General features: G+C 38.5%; 1 protein-coding gene across 1 annotated transcript; it reads left to right on the forward strand.

Annotated features, from left to right (window-relative positions):
• The first annotated feature begins 14,617 nt into the window (after nucleotides 1-14,617).
• Nucleotides 14,618-16,264, forward strand: LOC113625168 (DPEP2 neighbor protein-like). The gene is made up of 2 exons (XM_027115669.1): nucleotides 14,618-14,684; nucleotides 15,807-16,264. The coding sequence occupies exons 1-2, from the start codon at nucleotides 14,618-14,620 to the stop codon at nucleotides 16,262-16,264; spliced, it is 525 nt and encodes a 174-aa protein (XP_026971470.1).
• Nucleotides 16,265-16,741: the final 477 nt, after the last annotated feature.

Consider the following 16,741-nt stretch of genomic DNA (forward strand, 5'->3'; position numbering starts at 1 on the left):
AGCTTGATTCCTATCTTATCTGTCTGCATGGTTTTAAACTGGCATCCCTCAGAAACCCAGAAGAATGGTTTCTAGGAAAAACAAAACTTTCTTATATATAATAAAAACTGCACATGTATTTTTAACGTAAAATACAACTAAGCAATTTCAAGTTCTATTATGTTTCCAGATTTCCATAATAAACCAGTTTCAGTAGAAAGGCAAGTTGTTACTAACTGAATTTTAAGAGGAGGAAATGAGACAAAGTGGCATTTTTTGGACAAAATTTACATTACTGCTAAATTTTAAAGGAAAGACTAGAACACAAGTATTCCAATAAAATTTTGAAATACCAGATACTTGGAAACCATTCAAATGCATTTAGTTATCTGACCTGAGGATAAAGGTGACATTAGTACTGGGGTGGTGAGCATCTGTAGTCAATTCCACAGATGGTGGCTGTCAAGACTTTTGACACTTTGGCCATTTCCCAGTCTCTTGCTGCTGGCAGTCTCAAGGCTCTATGTCTCTGCAGACCAAATTCATTCACGTAAATAACCCACTTTAAAGAAATGAAACATCTGACCATAACATTAGTACGAAATATGAAGAAGATGAACTAGAAAATTGTGGGCTAATCATCTGTCCCACTGTCTAAGCAGTAAGGAGAATTTCAGTCTTAATGAGTTTTAACTCTTTTTTTCTTAATTTTGTCTTGCTTGTTCAACATCAGTTCTCATCTTCACCTTGTTAGAAATTTGGAACTGCTTGATGAAACACTTATCCATTCTGGTTAAAATGCTTCCATGATTTGTTTTCTGACTTTGCTATCTTTTGTTTGTAGTCTACATCTAGATCAATATTCAGAGACATCAGGGTTTCTAGGTCAGGCAATGCAGAAAGCTGACATAATACTGAAAATGTAGTTAATCACATATCTCTAATATTAGAACCCTCAGTGATGCTCTTGACTTTTGTTAAGGTACCAATTATACAAACAAAACACATGTTAAGTATTGGTCTGAAATTGACTAAAACTGAACAGCAATATCACATTTACTATGACTAATTAGTTGAACAGAGCAATGTTTTGAAATGAATAGCAAGTTTTCACTTTGCTTAGGAACTTTTGTCTTCACGGCTCAATGATTATAAAAGTGTAGTTGTCAAGGCAACTGTGCAGAACATCTGCTAAGTAAATAGTACAGTTTCAAATGTGTGAAAGCAAATGAAAAATCCAATCGAGGAATATCTACACCATGGATAAAAGCAACTGTTTTGCTGTTTGCAGCATCCTGGTTGTCACTGTAAAATAATAGTTGTATGTATATGAACAGACCATGCAAATAATGCATCCTCACCTTGGTACCTTTATTTTATTTTATTTTTTATATCTGCTATGCTCTCTTCAAGAAATATCCTACTCAATGATACCACCTTACCTCCAAAGGGTTCCTTTCTCTACCAAAATACTGTGCATCCCAGAAAGCCAGGCTAAATGACATCTCAGTGGTCCTTAGCCCTTCTTCCTATTTGAACAACATTTTCTAACATTGTTATGATAATATCTAGCACATTGCTTTATACAAAGATTAATGATATTTGATTTCCCAGGAGGCTAAATATTCTTTGAAATATCCTTAATTTTGATCGCAGCACAATGCTGGCACAAAGCCGGTATCAACTGGCAATTTGATACAAAATAGCTGTCTTGTTCTTATGAACTTTTCAAATGTATTCAATCATATAGATATTCAATTACCCTGATATTATTCCAAATGTAGGAAAGATTGACATAACCAATAATTGTGCTAACGGGCCAATGAGTTAGTCTGTGGAGGCTGATTAGATTACATTGAAATTTTAAAATTCCCAAGAATACCTGGCACTAAGAAAAAGAAGGCATTAGTTGGTTATATCAAAGAGAAAGTGTTGGATTACAAGTGAGATGGCTCTTAAGAGACAGTGATTAGCATAGGTGAGCCAACAGAATAAGTAATGTTATTAAATTATTGAGAAAACAATTTGTTCATATTTTGGACTGTTCTTATTTGGTGCTATTTATAATTTAGGATTGCATTATAATAACATATAAAACATTTTTTTCTTTTTGACGTTTCTTTTATTTAGAACTATCAAAAACTATTTACAGATGGTGTTATATAAAGTTATCACTCTAGATAGTAAGGTAATAATTATTGTGAAGACAAAATATTTTTGATTTTTTAAAAAAAAGAATAATTTTCTAACCCTCAAGTCTTAATGTGTACTGTTAAGATTTGTTTACAAATATAAAAGGTATTTTTGTTTATTCTAAGATAAAGTCTTAATAGTCAAAAATATAATTACTTGGGAAATCATATTTTTCTCTCAGATTTTAAATTCCTAATTTTTCAACATTTATGATAATTTATAATTGTATTTTAAACAGAATCATTTATTCCAATATTCACATTTTGTTTGTATTTAATTTGGTTAATATTCACACATTAAGGTATCTATAACAGCCTCAATGTATCTCAATTATTATTAAATTGATTGTTGTTATTCTGTATGTGTTAATCAACATATGCTGCTAATTGCATGGCAACTAAATGCAATAAATGCAGGATTTTTTTGTGTGCCAAAAGTGAGTAAAAACTTTTGCTAATATAAATCTATTACTAGATAAAAACTATAATTTTGGCATGACATCTTAGATTTAAATGTGCATTGCTTTCATGGGCTTCCCTGGTGGCACAGTGGTTGAGAGTCCACCTGCCGATGCAGGGGACATGGGTTCGTGCCCCGGTCCGGGAAGATCCCACATGCTGTGGAGCGGTGGGCCCGTGAGCCATGGCCGCTGAGCCTGCGCGTCCAGAGCCTGTGCTCCGCAACGGAAGAGGCCACAACAGTGAGAGGCCCACGTACCACAAAAAACACAAAACAAACAAACAAAAAAAAATGTGCATTGCTTTCTTAAAAATATAATGTTGCAGAATTAGAAATGTAAAAGGAGAAGTAACAACTGACACTGCAGAAATACAAAGGATCATAAGCAACTACTATAAGCAACTATATGCCAATAAAACGGACAACCTAGAAGAAATGGACAAATTCTTAGAAAAGTACAAACTTCCAAGATTAAACAAGGAGGAAATAGAAAATATGAACAGACCAATCACAAGCACTGAAATTGAAAATGTGATTAAAAATCTTGCAACAAACAAAAGCCCAGGACCAGATAGCTTCACAGGTGAATGCTATCAAACATTTAGAGAAGAGCTAACACCTATCCTTCTCAAACCCTTCCAAAATATAGCAAAGGGAGGAACACTCCTAAACTCATTCTATGAGGCCACCATTACCCTGATACCAAAACCAGACAAAGATGTCACACACAAAAAAAACTACAGGCCAATATCACTGATGAATATAGATGCAGAAATCCTCAACAAAATACTAGCAGACAGAATCCAACAGCACATTAAAAGGATCATATACCACGATCAATGGGTGTATCTGAGGAAAGCAAGGATTCTTCAATATACGCAAATCAATCAATGTGATACACCATAGTAACAAATTGAAGGATAAAAGTCATATGATCATCTCAATAGATGCAGAAAAAGCTTTTGACAAAATTCAGCACCCATTTATGATAAAAGTATCCAGAAAGTGGGCACAGAGGGAACCCACCTTAACATAATAAAGGCCATGTATGACAAACCCACAGCCAGCATTGTTCTCAATGGTGAAACACTGAAACCATTTCCTCTAAGATCAGGAACAAGACAAGGTTGCCCACTCTCACCACTATTATTCAACATTGTTTTGGAAATTTTAGCCACAGCAATCAGAGAAGAAAAAGAAATAAAAGGAATCCAAATCAGAAAAGAAGAAGTAAAACTGTCACTGTTTGCAGATGCCATGATACTATACATATAGAATCCTAAACATGCTACCAGAAAACTACTAGAGCTAATCAATTAATTTGGTCTAATAGGATACAAAATTAATGCACTGAAATCTCTTGCATTCCTATACACTAATGACGAAAATCTGAAAGAGAAATTAAGGAAACACTCCCACTTACCACTGCAACAACAACAACAAAATACCTAGGAGTAAATTTTCCTAAGGAGACAAAAGACCTGTATGCAGAAAACTATAAAACACTGATGAAAGAAATTAAAGATGATACAAACAGATGGAGAGATCTACTATGTTCTTGGATTGGAAGAATCAACATTGTGAAAATCACTATACTACCCAAAGCAATCTACAGATTTAGTGCAATCCTTATCAATCTACCAATGACATTTTTCACAGAACTAGAACAAAAAATTTTACAATTTGTATAGAAACACAAAAGGCACTGAATAGAGAAAGCAATCTTGAGAAAGAAAAATGGAGCTGCAGGAATCAGGCACATCAGACTATACTACAAAGCTACAGTCATCAAGACAGTATGGTACTGGCATAAAAACAGAAATATAGATCAATGGAACAGGACAGAAAATCCAGAGATAAACCTACGCACTTATGGTCACCTAATCTATGACAAAGGAGGAAAGAATATACAATGGAGAAAAGACAGTCTCTTTAATAAGTTATGCTCTTCAATAATACTGGACAGCTACATGTAAAAGAATGAAATTAGAACATTTTCTAACACCATACACAAAAATAAACTCAAAATGGATTAAAGTCCTAAGTGTAAGACCAGGTACTATAAAACTCTTAGAGGAAAACATAGGCAGGATGCTCTCTGTCATAAATCACAGCAAGATCTTTTTTGATCCACCTCCTAGACTAATGAAAATAAAAACAAAAATAAACAAATTGAACCTAATTAAACTTAAAAGCTTTTGCATAGCAAAGGAAACCACAAATAAAAAGAAAAGAAAATCCACAGAATGGGAGAAAATATTTGCAAACGAAGCAACTGACAAGGGATTAATCTCCAAAATACATAAACAGCTCATGTAGCTCAATATCACAAAAACAAACAACCCAATCAAAAAATAGGTGGAAGACCTAAGTAGACATTTCTCCAAAGAATACATTCAGATGGCCAAGAGGCACATGAAAAGATGCTCAACATCACTAATTATTAGAAAAATGCAAATCAAAACTGCAATGAGGTATCACTTCACACTGGTCAGAATGGCCGTCCTTAAAAAATCTACAAACAATAAATGCTGGAGAGGGGGTGCATAAAAGGGAACCCTCCTAAACTGTTGGTGGGAATATAAATTGGTACAGCCACTATGGAGAACAGTATGGAGGTTCCTTAAAAAATTTAAAGATAAATTATAATTTGAGCTTTTGCAAAAGTAAAACATCTACTCAGGGAGTGCTACCATTAAGAAAATAAACAGCCAAGCCCCAGTGGGAGAAACTACTTATAAACATACATCTAAGAAAGGACTTGTCTGCTCCTCAATAATACAAAGACAAACAACACAATAAAAATGGGAAAAATTCAACTGATACTCAGAAAGGATGATGTATAAATGGCCAATAAGCACATGATTTCATGTTCCACGTCATTAGTCATCAGGAAAATGCAAAGTAAAATCACATCTACCTGAATAACTAAAATGAAAACTGTTAATGACACCAAATGTTGGCGCTGAGGCAGAGTGTGGCAAAATATGACCCATGGGCCAAATTTTTCTGCTGCTTTTTAAAAAAATAAATAAAGTATTATTAGAACAGCCATTTTTATCTCCTTATATATTTTCTGTGGCTGCTTTCACACTACTATAGCAGAATTGACTAACAGCAACTGAAACTATATGTCTCACAAAGACTAAAATATTTATTAGTTAGTCCTTTACAGAAAAATAGTTTGCTGACCCATGACATAATAGTATTGGAACTCTCATAACAGTCTTTTTGTTTGGCAAGTAAAATGATACAAACACTTTGGAAAACTATTTTATAATTTCTTAAAAATCTATATCTACCCTACAACTCAGCAATGTCCTCCTAGCCATTTATTCAAGACAGATGAAAACATATATCCACATTAAACCTTGTGCAAGTATGTTCATTGAAACATTATAAATTATAGCCAAATGTTACAAACAGCCGAGGTGTCCATTAACAGGAGATTGGACAAAGAATTGTGGTATTTTCATACAATGGAATGCTTCTCAAAAATATAAAAGGACAAACTACAGAAATATGTATTAATCTCAAACTTTGTGTGAGAGAAAGCAAACACAAAATAAAATGCATATTTATATGAGTTCTAGAAAAAGCAAATTTAGATACAGTGATAGAATTCACATCACTGGTTGCTTCGATGTGGCAAAGGATTACTTTGCACAGGGCACAAGCTAATTCTCTGAAGTGATGGAAATATTAATGATGGAGAATGCATAAACCTAAGAATTTGTGAAAACTAAATTGTGTACTTAAAATTAGATTCTTTTACTTCATGTTTTTATACCTAAATAAATAAATTAGTCAGGTGGCTATTCTAGCCAGATTGGGAATAATATTTTCTAGCTGGATATCTGAATGTCTAATTTAAATTCTATTACTATGAGGAGAGGGAGAATAAATTTAGATGGACAGATAACAGTCTGTACCACATTGATAAGTGGTTACCTATTGGAGGGAGTCCAGATGCTGGTGTAGTAGAGGAACACCTAGGAAATTCAAGCTATTGGTAATTATCCAGTTGTTGGGTTAACTGATGAGTTTATGGGAGTTTGGTAGAATATAAATTTAAAATATAATAATAATAATTTACCAAAGGGCTAAAAAGACAGTATAAATTAAAAATAGATTGAGAGGAAACATCACATAAAAATAAATATATTCATAGCATTCACAGCATACTGAAATTAAGTTAATCTAAACATTTAAAAATGCAAGTTAAAACATAATAAGAATTATTTCTTATCTTTCATATTTTCATCAGTTAAGAAATTGATGGTACCCATTTAAAAAAGGCATGAAGAATCAGGAATAAGCTCACACCATTCATGATGAAACAGCTCACAATTCAACAGGAACCCCCATTGGAATGGGGCTGAAACTATGGGCATATTTGGAATTGTAAATCACTCTAATTACTGTTGGGTTGTACTTCTCATTGATCATTTCTATACCTGTGGTTCGTTCTCATCACAATTTACCATCTGGTTTCAGCTATTATTGTGGGTAATTAAAGCAAAGGTCTGTGACCACACTTGGGACAAAGCAGTAAAGAGAACAGCAGCAGCCTGAGGGAAGACATGTGTCCAGGAATTTCAGGAGGCAAAGGGCACTGAAAAGAGCAGAGCCCTGTGGAGAGAGGGCAGCAGCCATTTTGAGCTGAAGATCCTGTATCCAGGACCAATTTGTGACAGATGAGAGTGTCTTCCTGTTAATTCAATATATGCTTTGTATGTATTGTGGGAAGAAATAAGTAAATAACAAAACAAGTATCCTCACAGTAAAATAGGATGAAAAATTGAATGATTTTATTTGCTATGTTAACATATACATCATCTTAAATTTATTAAAGGGATGATTCATTTCACAATGGTTCATTTTAAAATTATAATTCAAGTGCAGAAAAGCAAGTTTAGCAACTGAAGCACAAACAAGAGAGTTGAAAATATTTTTCTAAATTAATTTCTTAGTTTGCGAGAAGAGAAAAGGCAAAACATATATGAAATACCATGAAATGAAAAAGAATTTTCAATGAATAAGGGATGGCATTGCGCTTTGCATAAAAGCCAATTTATGCACCGAAATAAATCCCTGTGTTTTTAGATCCCTCAGTTTGTGGGCTCAGGGATCTAAATAAAGTTCCCTGCATTTGTTCCAAAATAGGGACAGGGAATTGCTAACCACCGGATGTTTGTCTGAAACCTCTTAGAAGCACAGAACTGTGAAATCAGTGGGGTTCATATCCTGAGTGTGTGTTTTGACCAGCTACACTTCACTGGTTTCCTTGTTTAGACTTTTCTGACAAAGCACATGCTTGGATTGGATCTTCTCTCTGAAGCTGTAGTGAGCTTTTTGAAAATAACTTGAAAGTACTCCCCTATATATTCATCAGGATAGCTATTATGAAAACTGATTTTTGGTCGCTCATTCATCAAATATGTATGGAGCATTGATTTTGAAATATATCAGAAAAATAGTCCATGATTTTTTTTTAAAAATTTCTTGAGAAGCAACATGGGCATTAAGCTGATTTTATAGAACACGGATGGTGAGTACGTAACTGGCGGGCCTCCACCCAGCACAGAAACTCTAACATGGACAAGCACATTCCTCCTCACTGAGGCACAGCCACAGCCTGTCGCTTGAGCTATCTAGACAAGTTGGCATAAGGGAAGAAGACAATTTCCATCCTCACATAGAAATTGTTTTTTTGTGGCATAATTGGAAAGAATGTCAGAGATAGTTGTCCTAATTTTTCTATAGAGTCTCTGATATATTCTGGAATCCAGAGAACAAAACTAGTCCAACAAATCCCGATAGGACTTTTGGGACTATATTTGGGGCTGTCATAGCAGGGACCGTCAGCCTATCAAGGCTGACATCTATCAGGCTTTTTTAAGCTAAACAGTAGAAAAGTGGTATCTGTGTGTATGTGTGTATACATACATACATACATAAGTATATTGTGTACATCTATTATATATGTGCCCATATATATGCACATATGTGTATTTGTGTGTTAGCAATTGGCAAAGCTCTTCTCTGCCTGTAGTTATACTTCATCCTCACTTCTTTGAAAACTTTATTCACATGCCACTTCCTCAGAGAGGAATTACCTTTCTTGATCCCCTGACATGAGATAGCACTCCCTATTCATATGCCCCACTTTATTTTTCTTCATAATGATTCTCATTATGCATTCATTCATTTATTTCATTGCCTGTATTTTTCTATAAAATGTGCTCTCCATGCAGGGGTGGGGGGGAGTATTTTTCTGTATTTTTTTCACCATTATGTCCCCAAAACCTAGAGTCATACCTGTCATAGGTTTGATACTCAGTGAACTTTGTTATATGAAATATATTGTGGGCAGTATGGCACATTCCCTATTTTGTTGATGGTAAAGCACATTCAAAACATGACTTGCTTAAGGTACACAGCAAAGAAGTAAAATAATCTCTTAAACTTTGCTGCTTCTATTTTGGCACCCCCGAAGCTTAAAGCTGATTTGTACTAGTTGGTTGCTTTTACTCCTGAAAATAGTACTGGAAAGGAAATTTGAAGTGGAAAAAAGAAAGATTCAGTGGTGTTACCTTGAAAAGAAGACTAATATTTTCATGGTCAACCATAATACGAATAACATAGATAAACTCCCTATGGGTGTGTCCTCAATCCATTCACTTAAATCAGAAGTTTGGGATTAACATATACACACTACTATATATAAAAGAGATAATCAACAAGGACCTACTGTATAGCACAGGGAACTCTACTCAAAATTCCGTAAAAACCTATATGGGAAAAGAATCTGAAGAAAGAATATATGTGTATATGTAAAATTGAATAACTTTGCTGTATACCTGAAATTAACACACTGCAAATCAACTATAATAGAAAATAAAAATTAAATTAAAAAAGAAAAAAGAAAGTTTATTAACTCAAGATTGTAATAAAGCAGAAATTCTGGAAGCTTTGCTTTATGCCACTCTGCCTAGCACATGCTATACAATTCTTTCAAATCATCTGAGTTTATGGTTTAATTGCTAGCACCTGCCGTCACTACAATCCACTTAATTGACACTCTAATTAATTTGCCTTTAAGAAAGATAAGTAAAACTAGATATATATTCCAATTTTCTACTACCTTTTTCTGTCTTTTCAAGTTTTTCACACCTTTTTTTCTCCTTTATGATAACTATGGATCTCATTTAAATGGAAGTTCTCAAATGTTAATATCAGGTCGGCCGCCTTCTGTGCAATCACAGATTGAGAAAAGAATGCCAGAAGATACATTTAGGATCTATGTAGAATGGCAAATATATTCATTTTTATAAGTAAGCCGTATTTGTGAGAATGCTACTTTTCAGTTGACTACAGTGTTTTTTCTCCCGTTGCGGAGCACAGGCTCTGGACACACAGGCTCAGCCGCCGTGGCTCACAGGCCCAGCCGCTCCGCAGCATCCCGGACCGGGGCACGAACCCACGTCCCCTGCAATGGCAGGCAGACTCTCAACCACTGAGCCACCAGGGAAGCCCCGACTCATACTAATTTTTAAGCAGATTTAGCAGACATATGTTGATTTTGCTTGCCCAGCATTTGTCCCCTCTCTCCCATTATGCCTTTTTATGCTTCTAATTATTGCACTACAGTTATCTTTTGGAGACCCAAATTTTCCCCATTTACAGTCAACATGGTTCAGATGGAGAAGACGACTCTGGACCTTTGCTCCAAGAGTGGGCACGTGAACTGTGCCTGTCAGCCGTAATATTCCACCTTCACGGCAAGAGTGAATCACTGAGGGATAAGTAAAAAGCATTTGTTTGTCCAGTGAGAATTTGATAGAGGGATCATTGAACAGAGCATAAAGGAGAGAGAGACTGAGTAATGACTGATTCATCCATACCTAAATCCAGAAATAAACCTGAAAGTTTTAGTTTGAGTTGAATTTCTTTCATGTGCAACTAAAAAAAAAAGTCCTTATAAAAACATCATATAGTAACAAATATTTTTTGCATATATATTTTATAGAGATAGCTATCACTCTGACACCAAAAGGATTGATTTCCATAAAGGAGATTGGAGAAAGGGACATCAGATAATTAGTACTAGGGAAGATGGGATGAGAGCCTAATTTAGGGCAGTGTCCCTGGTATTGGGGGCTGGAGACCTTGCCTGTTGTATTGTTCTTTCTTGGGTTACCAGCTCCTGGCTCAAGTCCTAGCACATAGGTGGTACTCAGCATTTACTGAACGAATGCCAAGGTTATGAATTCAAGATAGAGAAGCTTATGAGTTGTATGGGTAATGGTGAAGAAGATTAAAGAAGTGAGTATGAGGGCTTCCCTGGTGGCGCAGTGGTTGAGAGTCCGCCTGCCGATGCAGGGGATATGGGTTCGTGCCCCGGTCCGCGAGGATCCCACATGCCACGGAGCGGCTGGGCCCGCGAGCCATGGCCACTGAGCCTGCAAGTCCAGAGCCTGTGCTCCGCAACGGGAGAGGCCACAACAGTGATAGGCCCACGTACCGCAAAAAAAAAAAAAAAAAGAACTGAGCATGATATTTCTAGTGAGGACCAATGGATCGATAATTAAGGGCATTATTTAAGCTGAGGGAAGAGGAGAGGAAGCTAAAAGGGATAGGATGGCATAGTGGCAAATGAAGAATATAGTTTTGCATATACAAGAGTCTTATCTTGTTGCTTGACTATAGTTGCCTAAGTTCAAGGCTATGTTTCATTCTTGGCATCCCCAGGAGTTTCTAGGGAAATGCATGACAATTGAAAAAATTAAACAAATATTTGTTTAAAAAATGACAGAGACTTCTGAAGTTATGAGGATCTTATTAAGCATCCTATTCAGAATGGAGTTAATTAAACATATATATCTCACTTTTCCTTTTAAGATTGAGCTTTTGCTTTAAACTGTATCTAAAAGCACTACACTTATTACTGAAAAATGTACTCCCCTAGCATCCTTGTCTCTTTCACCCTGTTCTCTATTTTTCTAAAGCATCTTCTAATATAAAATGTAATTTACCTCTTAAGCTTTACATTATTTTATTGTCTATATCTTCCAATTAGATTGTAAAATTTATGAAACTGGTATCTTTATTTTATTTATTGAGGTATTCCAAGTAACTTAGTCTGTGGTAAATACTCAATGGTACTTGTGGAATAAATGAATCAAGTCGGTGTCATTTATTTATTTATTGAGGGTCTGTACTTACTAAGGTTCCAACCCTGCCTGCCTCCAGTGGGCACTCTCCGCATGACAGTCCATTTGAAGAGCATCCCTTGGAGTTACGCAGAACACAGCTGTCAGGGTTCTAAGGAGATACTCTGCACGGCCACAAAATTTTAAGCTCTGTGAAAATAGGAATGTGTGCCTGTTTTGTTCTCTGCTATATCCTCAGATCTTAGAACTACTTCTTTTTTTTTTTGATGTTTTAGTTTAAATTTTATTTCCTGCCCCCAAACATCCATTAAGCCCCCAGGAGAAGGAAAAGGGGATGTGACTAGCAATAGAGAGAAATTTTCTTCACAACAATGGCCATGGCAAGCTTAGGCACTTTTGGTGAAATCTCTCTGGGAAGTACTGGCAGAGGAATAAAAGGCAAACTGACACAGAAGTATTGCTTGGTGTGCATTTCCAGGCTCTGCCTTCTTTCTCATCTCTTGGTGGCAGATGGAGAAAGAGGAGAAAAGGTTAAACATTTTTATAAACCAGCAGAATAAGATTATAACATCCTCTCACTACCTCTGTATAGGTTCTAGTCTCTGCGGCACTACATAAGCTTTGCCCAAAGTAATGAACAGTTGAAAGTCAAATGTAATACTTCACCAAACAACTTAAAAATGCTTGCACACTGGAAAGGATTAAGCTGCAGAGAACACAAATGGACCCAGAGCAACCTTTGCCAAAAGAGAATACTGTGCTAAATGTACAGTCATAGCTCTTTTCCATATGAAGAAACAGTCAGAAGGATAAAAGAACTTGGTCAAAATCACACAAGTAAGTAGGACAGAATCTGGTCTGTCTGTCCTAAGGGTTGTGTTCTTTAACCACCAGGCTAGCTTTTCTCAAATCTGATTCATGCATAGAATAACTATACACCTCTGTTTGCCCTGAATATTCCCTGTTTATACGTATGCCTGCTGCAGTTTTTAATATTGCCCACTTTGACTCCCCAAAGCAACCGAGAATACACAATAATTTGGTCACTCTATCCATGGACCACTGTGGTGGGACTGCCCAGGAAGCTTATTAGAAGTGCAGCTTCCTGAGCCCTACTCCAGATCTAGATACGTTTTCTGAGGGTTGGCTCAAGAATCCAGGTACAAGTCTTTTTAAGTGGTTTTGTGGAACCCCCCAGGTGAGTCTCTCACTCTCTAAGTTAATAAACCATTTATTCTGCCTCCCCCAGATGCCCAGCCAGGTCCTGTTAAGGTAGGAGTCCCCGCACCACATCAGAGGGATGCTCCCAGCCAAGTAATCTCTGGAGCCTTGGAGAGTCTGAATGGTCTCATGCTGGCCCACCTGCCACGACAAACCTCCTCCAGAGCACTCCCCTTCACAGTTTACATTCTACCACTCCCAAAGGCAGTCTGCTCCAATGAGGCCTGACTTCGTCTGTCCTAACGTGCACCTGCTGATTCAAGCAGTTTAGGAATAGAAGGTGCTGTGTTCTCAACCAGGATGGCCCAACCTCTAAAATGGTAGTCCAAGCAGTCTCTACCTCCTGGGCACATCCCCTCTGCAACAGCCCCAGTAAACGAAGGTCCCATCTTTGCTTTTTCAAGGTCGGCAACAGGGAGACCCCTCCTAAAGAAGGTTCCCTCTCATTGCCACACTATCAAAGACTGCCCCCAATGTTCCTTTCTGTGGGCCTGATCAGGCTAAGGGCAGAGTTGTCTCTTTCCTTCTCTGAGTCAGACCAAGTCGTCTTACTAACACCTCTTCACCCTGTTGACCAGGTTTTTCACGGGGGCTGCTGCTGAGCCTTTATCTCATCCTTTCATGGGGGAGAGAGAGAGGATTATAATGATTTTTACTTCTAGGGGAGAGGAGAGTGTAATGATTATGTTGTCATTTTGTATTATGTCCTTTTGTCATGAATTTGTTTTCAATTTCATGTTAAAATGGGCCCACCATTCCCACTTTGTGAGGTCATTCAGCACCCTCACTTTGCACCTTTAACATCTCTCTCAGTATCACTTGGGAATGTGTGAAATGATGTGAGCTTGTCCTCACATTCCTATCAGCTGTGAATCCGGAGCCCCAACATGAACCTAACCATTGAGCAGAACACCTCTCTACTACCTGTGTAACACTGGGTAGGCCCCTTAACATCTTGTTTTTTTTAAGCCCTCAGGTGTAAAAATGTGAGGGTTCTATTAATTTATATTTGGGGCAGGACAAGGTCGAGAAGAGTGTGCCTTTGCTTTTATTCTTCCAAACTGGAATGTCTTCCCTCTCTTCCCCATGGGTCCAAATCTCACTTGTCCTTCAGGCCCACTGCCAAGGAGCCTTGCCTGATTCCCCAGGCCACACAAATCTCTGCCTCTTAGGGTCAGTGCCATACAACCTAGCTGTCTCTTAACGTTAATCTTGCCTCTCAAGCCAATCTCAGAATGTGGGTTTCTCTTGCCCTCCTGGGGCCCCTGGGGCTGTGCCAGGCCACCTGCACGCCCCACGTGGGGTGTCTACTAGACTAGGGCACGGGTGGGGAGGCCCAGGGGCCAGGTGTGAGGGGCCAGGCAGAGTACCTCTGCCTCCACCCTGCTCTCCTCCACAAAACTGCCCCTCCTCCTGAAGCCTGACCCCCAAGTCACAGGTTCCTTATTATAACCTCACTGGGTAGTGATGACCTCACAGGCCTTCTCACAGTTTCCATGGCAGCATAACTATGGAAACATGCTGCCCTCAGAGAAACTGCCCTACCAGTTCTCCACCAGATACCAATCTCTTTGGTTTTCTGAGAGATAATGTCTGACTGGATCGTCTATATTTACTCAAACCTGTGCTCTGTTCCCTGGCTGGGCAGTGCAGCAGGTACACCGAGACTGGGCATCTGTAGAAGAGGCATGGTGTACACACAACCTCACCTGGCTGCCACATATTCCTGTGGGGCTTGCCCACTATGTAAACCTCAGCACTTTCCCAGCTGTAAGTAATACCAGTGACCTGGGACACCTTCAGGGTCCCACAGTGCTCACTGCTGAGGACAAGTGAAAGGTCATCCCTGGACTGGTGTGCAGGAAGCTTCTGATCTTTATAAATGTAGCCTTCCGCTTTGGGCTACAGGATGCTTCCATTCAGACCCTTTCCTGATTGGCCTCTTAGCAAAAGACAAGTGCATTTTTGTTGGCAAATGGTAAACGGAGCAGTTTGAGGAAGAGGGCCACTCTTGAACGACACCTTCAAGCCCCAGCACCTCTGTGCTGTCATGTAGGCATCTATATCGGTCCCCTCAGACACATCCCATACTCAGCGGCTGAGAACTAGGGGAGACAGTGGTACCATATTGATGGGAAGACCGGAAGAACCAAGGTGGGTGATGAAGTGCTAGTGAGACTGGAGGGCCGAGGAGATGGTGTCCCAGGAGGCTGGGTGGATGTGAGCCTACATTTGGTACCCAGAGCCCGGTTCTGAGTCTCCTGATCACTCTGCCTCAGTATTTGGCCTTGTTCTAATCAAGATAAAAGTATCAGAGGGCTAGAGTTCAGTGTGGTTGAAACAGGCAGTATAAATGGGGCCCAAGAGGGGTTGCCAAGGTGGCAGGGGTTCTTAACCAATTTATATTATTTTTTTCCAAACCTTGAAAGGCATTTCCATTAAAGCCTCAGAAGTGACAGACTGCAAGAAATGCTTTCTCTGTTGTGGAAGGGAGAGATGGAGAGGATCACGAATGCAATTACTTTCGGGTTCTACTGTTTCCCCTGGAAACGGTGGAGAGACTTCCTCATCTGCTGCAGCCCTAGGCTCTAGGAATTGCTTTTGCAGCCAGTGTCCCTTCTCTAGGGACTCATAGAGGTGATGGGCCAAGGCTGTGTTTTGGGTGTCAAGTAGATTAAAGGTCTTCGGCCAGAAACTGGGAGAGACATGAGACAGGGAAATTCTGGCAGGAGACTGTGCACAGCAGAGGTGACTGATCAGTTCTGATTTTCTTTGCAGCAGCAGTGGCTCCCGTTTCTCCTCCTACACCTGGTCACTACCATGTCCTCAACCGAGGGTGTGGAGAAACGCAGTTCGGCCGGCATAGGGAGACATACTGCCTGGTTGGTGGCTACTGGGCCTACGGGGATGTTCCTCTGGCCACGCCAGCAAAGGTGGAAGCAGAGAAGCCAGTCCCCAGACGTGCTCCCAAGAGAGAGTGCGCTCTGAAAGAGTCGCACGAAGACCTGCGTTGCACCAGACCCAAAATCTGGCGATTGCAGCATTCAAGCAGTTTAGGAATACAAGGTGCTTTGATTCTCAAGCAGGATGGCCCCACCTCTGGGCACATCCCCTCTGCAACAGCCCCAGTAAACGAAGGTCCCATCTTTGCTTTTTCAAGGCCGGCAACAGGGAGTCTTAGAACTACTTCTGAAACACAATTGATAATTGTTAAATTATTATTTAGTAATAAATGAATGAATGAATAATTGAGTCAAAACTCCATTATAAAATAACAGAAGGATGCAACTTCTCTGAGGCTTAGATTTGGTACATGTGAGACTAACAACTATTAGCAGAGTGAAACAGACACTAGAAAAGTCACCTATGTTTTTTTCAGTCAAATAATAGTCAAAATCAGTACAGCAAAAATAAGAGCTTATTATTCAGTTGAAAGAGTAATAACCAAGAACATCTAGCTATAAGTTTAATATTCTTTTTTTCCCTCATTCACTGAAAGTATACTTAACTCTAGCAGCCATAGGTGATGGAGGAAAAAACGGGAAAATAAAATTTATAAAATGCTTATTTCTGAGCACAGATGGGGATCAAAACTAGAGAAATTCTATAAGAAAAAGCCACAAGAAGCAGAATGCAATAGATTTGCGTTCTATGCTAACTCCTTGATATACTCTAGTGATTGCCAAAGAAGGTTTTGGGTAAGACTGACAGCT

Source organism: Aethalodelphis obliquidens, unplaced genomic scaffold (genome assembly GCF_003676395.1).
Source record: "Aethalodelphis obliquidens isolate GAN/ISIS:26980383/991018 unplaced genomic scaffold, ASM367639v1 scaffold14, whole genome shotgun sequence".
NCBI classification, from domain to species: domain Eukaryota; kingdom Metazoa; phylum Chordata; class Mammalia; order Artiodactyla; family Delphinidae; genus Aethalodelphis; species Aethalodelphis obliquidens.

What these genes read in the sequence shown, in the direction of transcription:
- LOC113625168 (XM_027115669.1), top strand. Translation starts at nt 14,618, where the DNA reads ATGTCTGACTGGATCGTCTATATTTACTCAAACCTGTGCTCTGTTCCC. An exon ending in CTGGCTGGGCAGTGCAGCAG is followed by an intron (nt 14,685 to 15,806) that starts GTACACCGAGAC and finishes TTTTCTTTGCAG; the next exon opens with CAGCAGTGGCTCCCGTTTCT.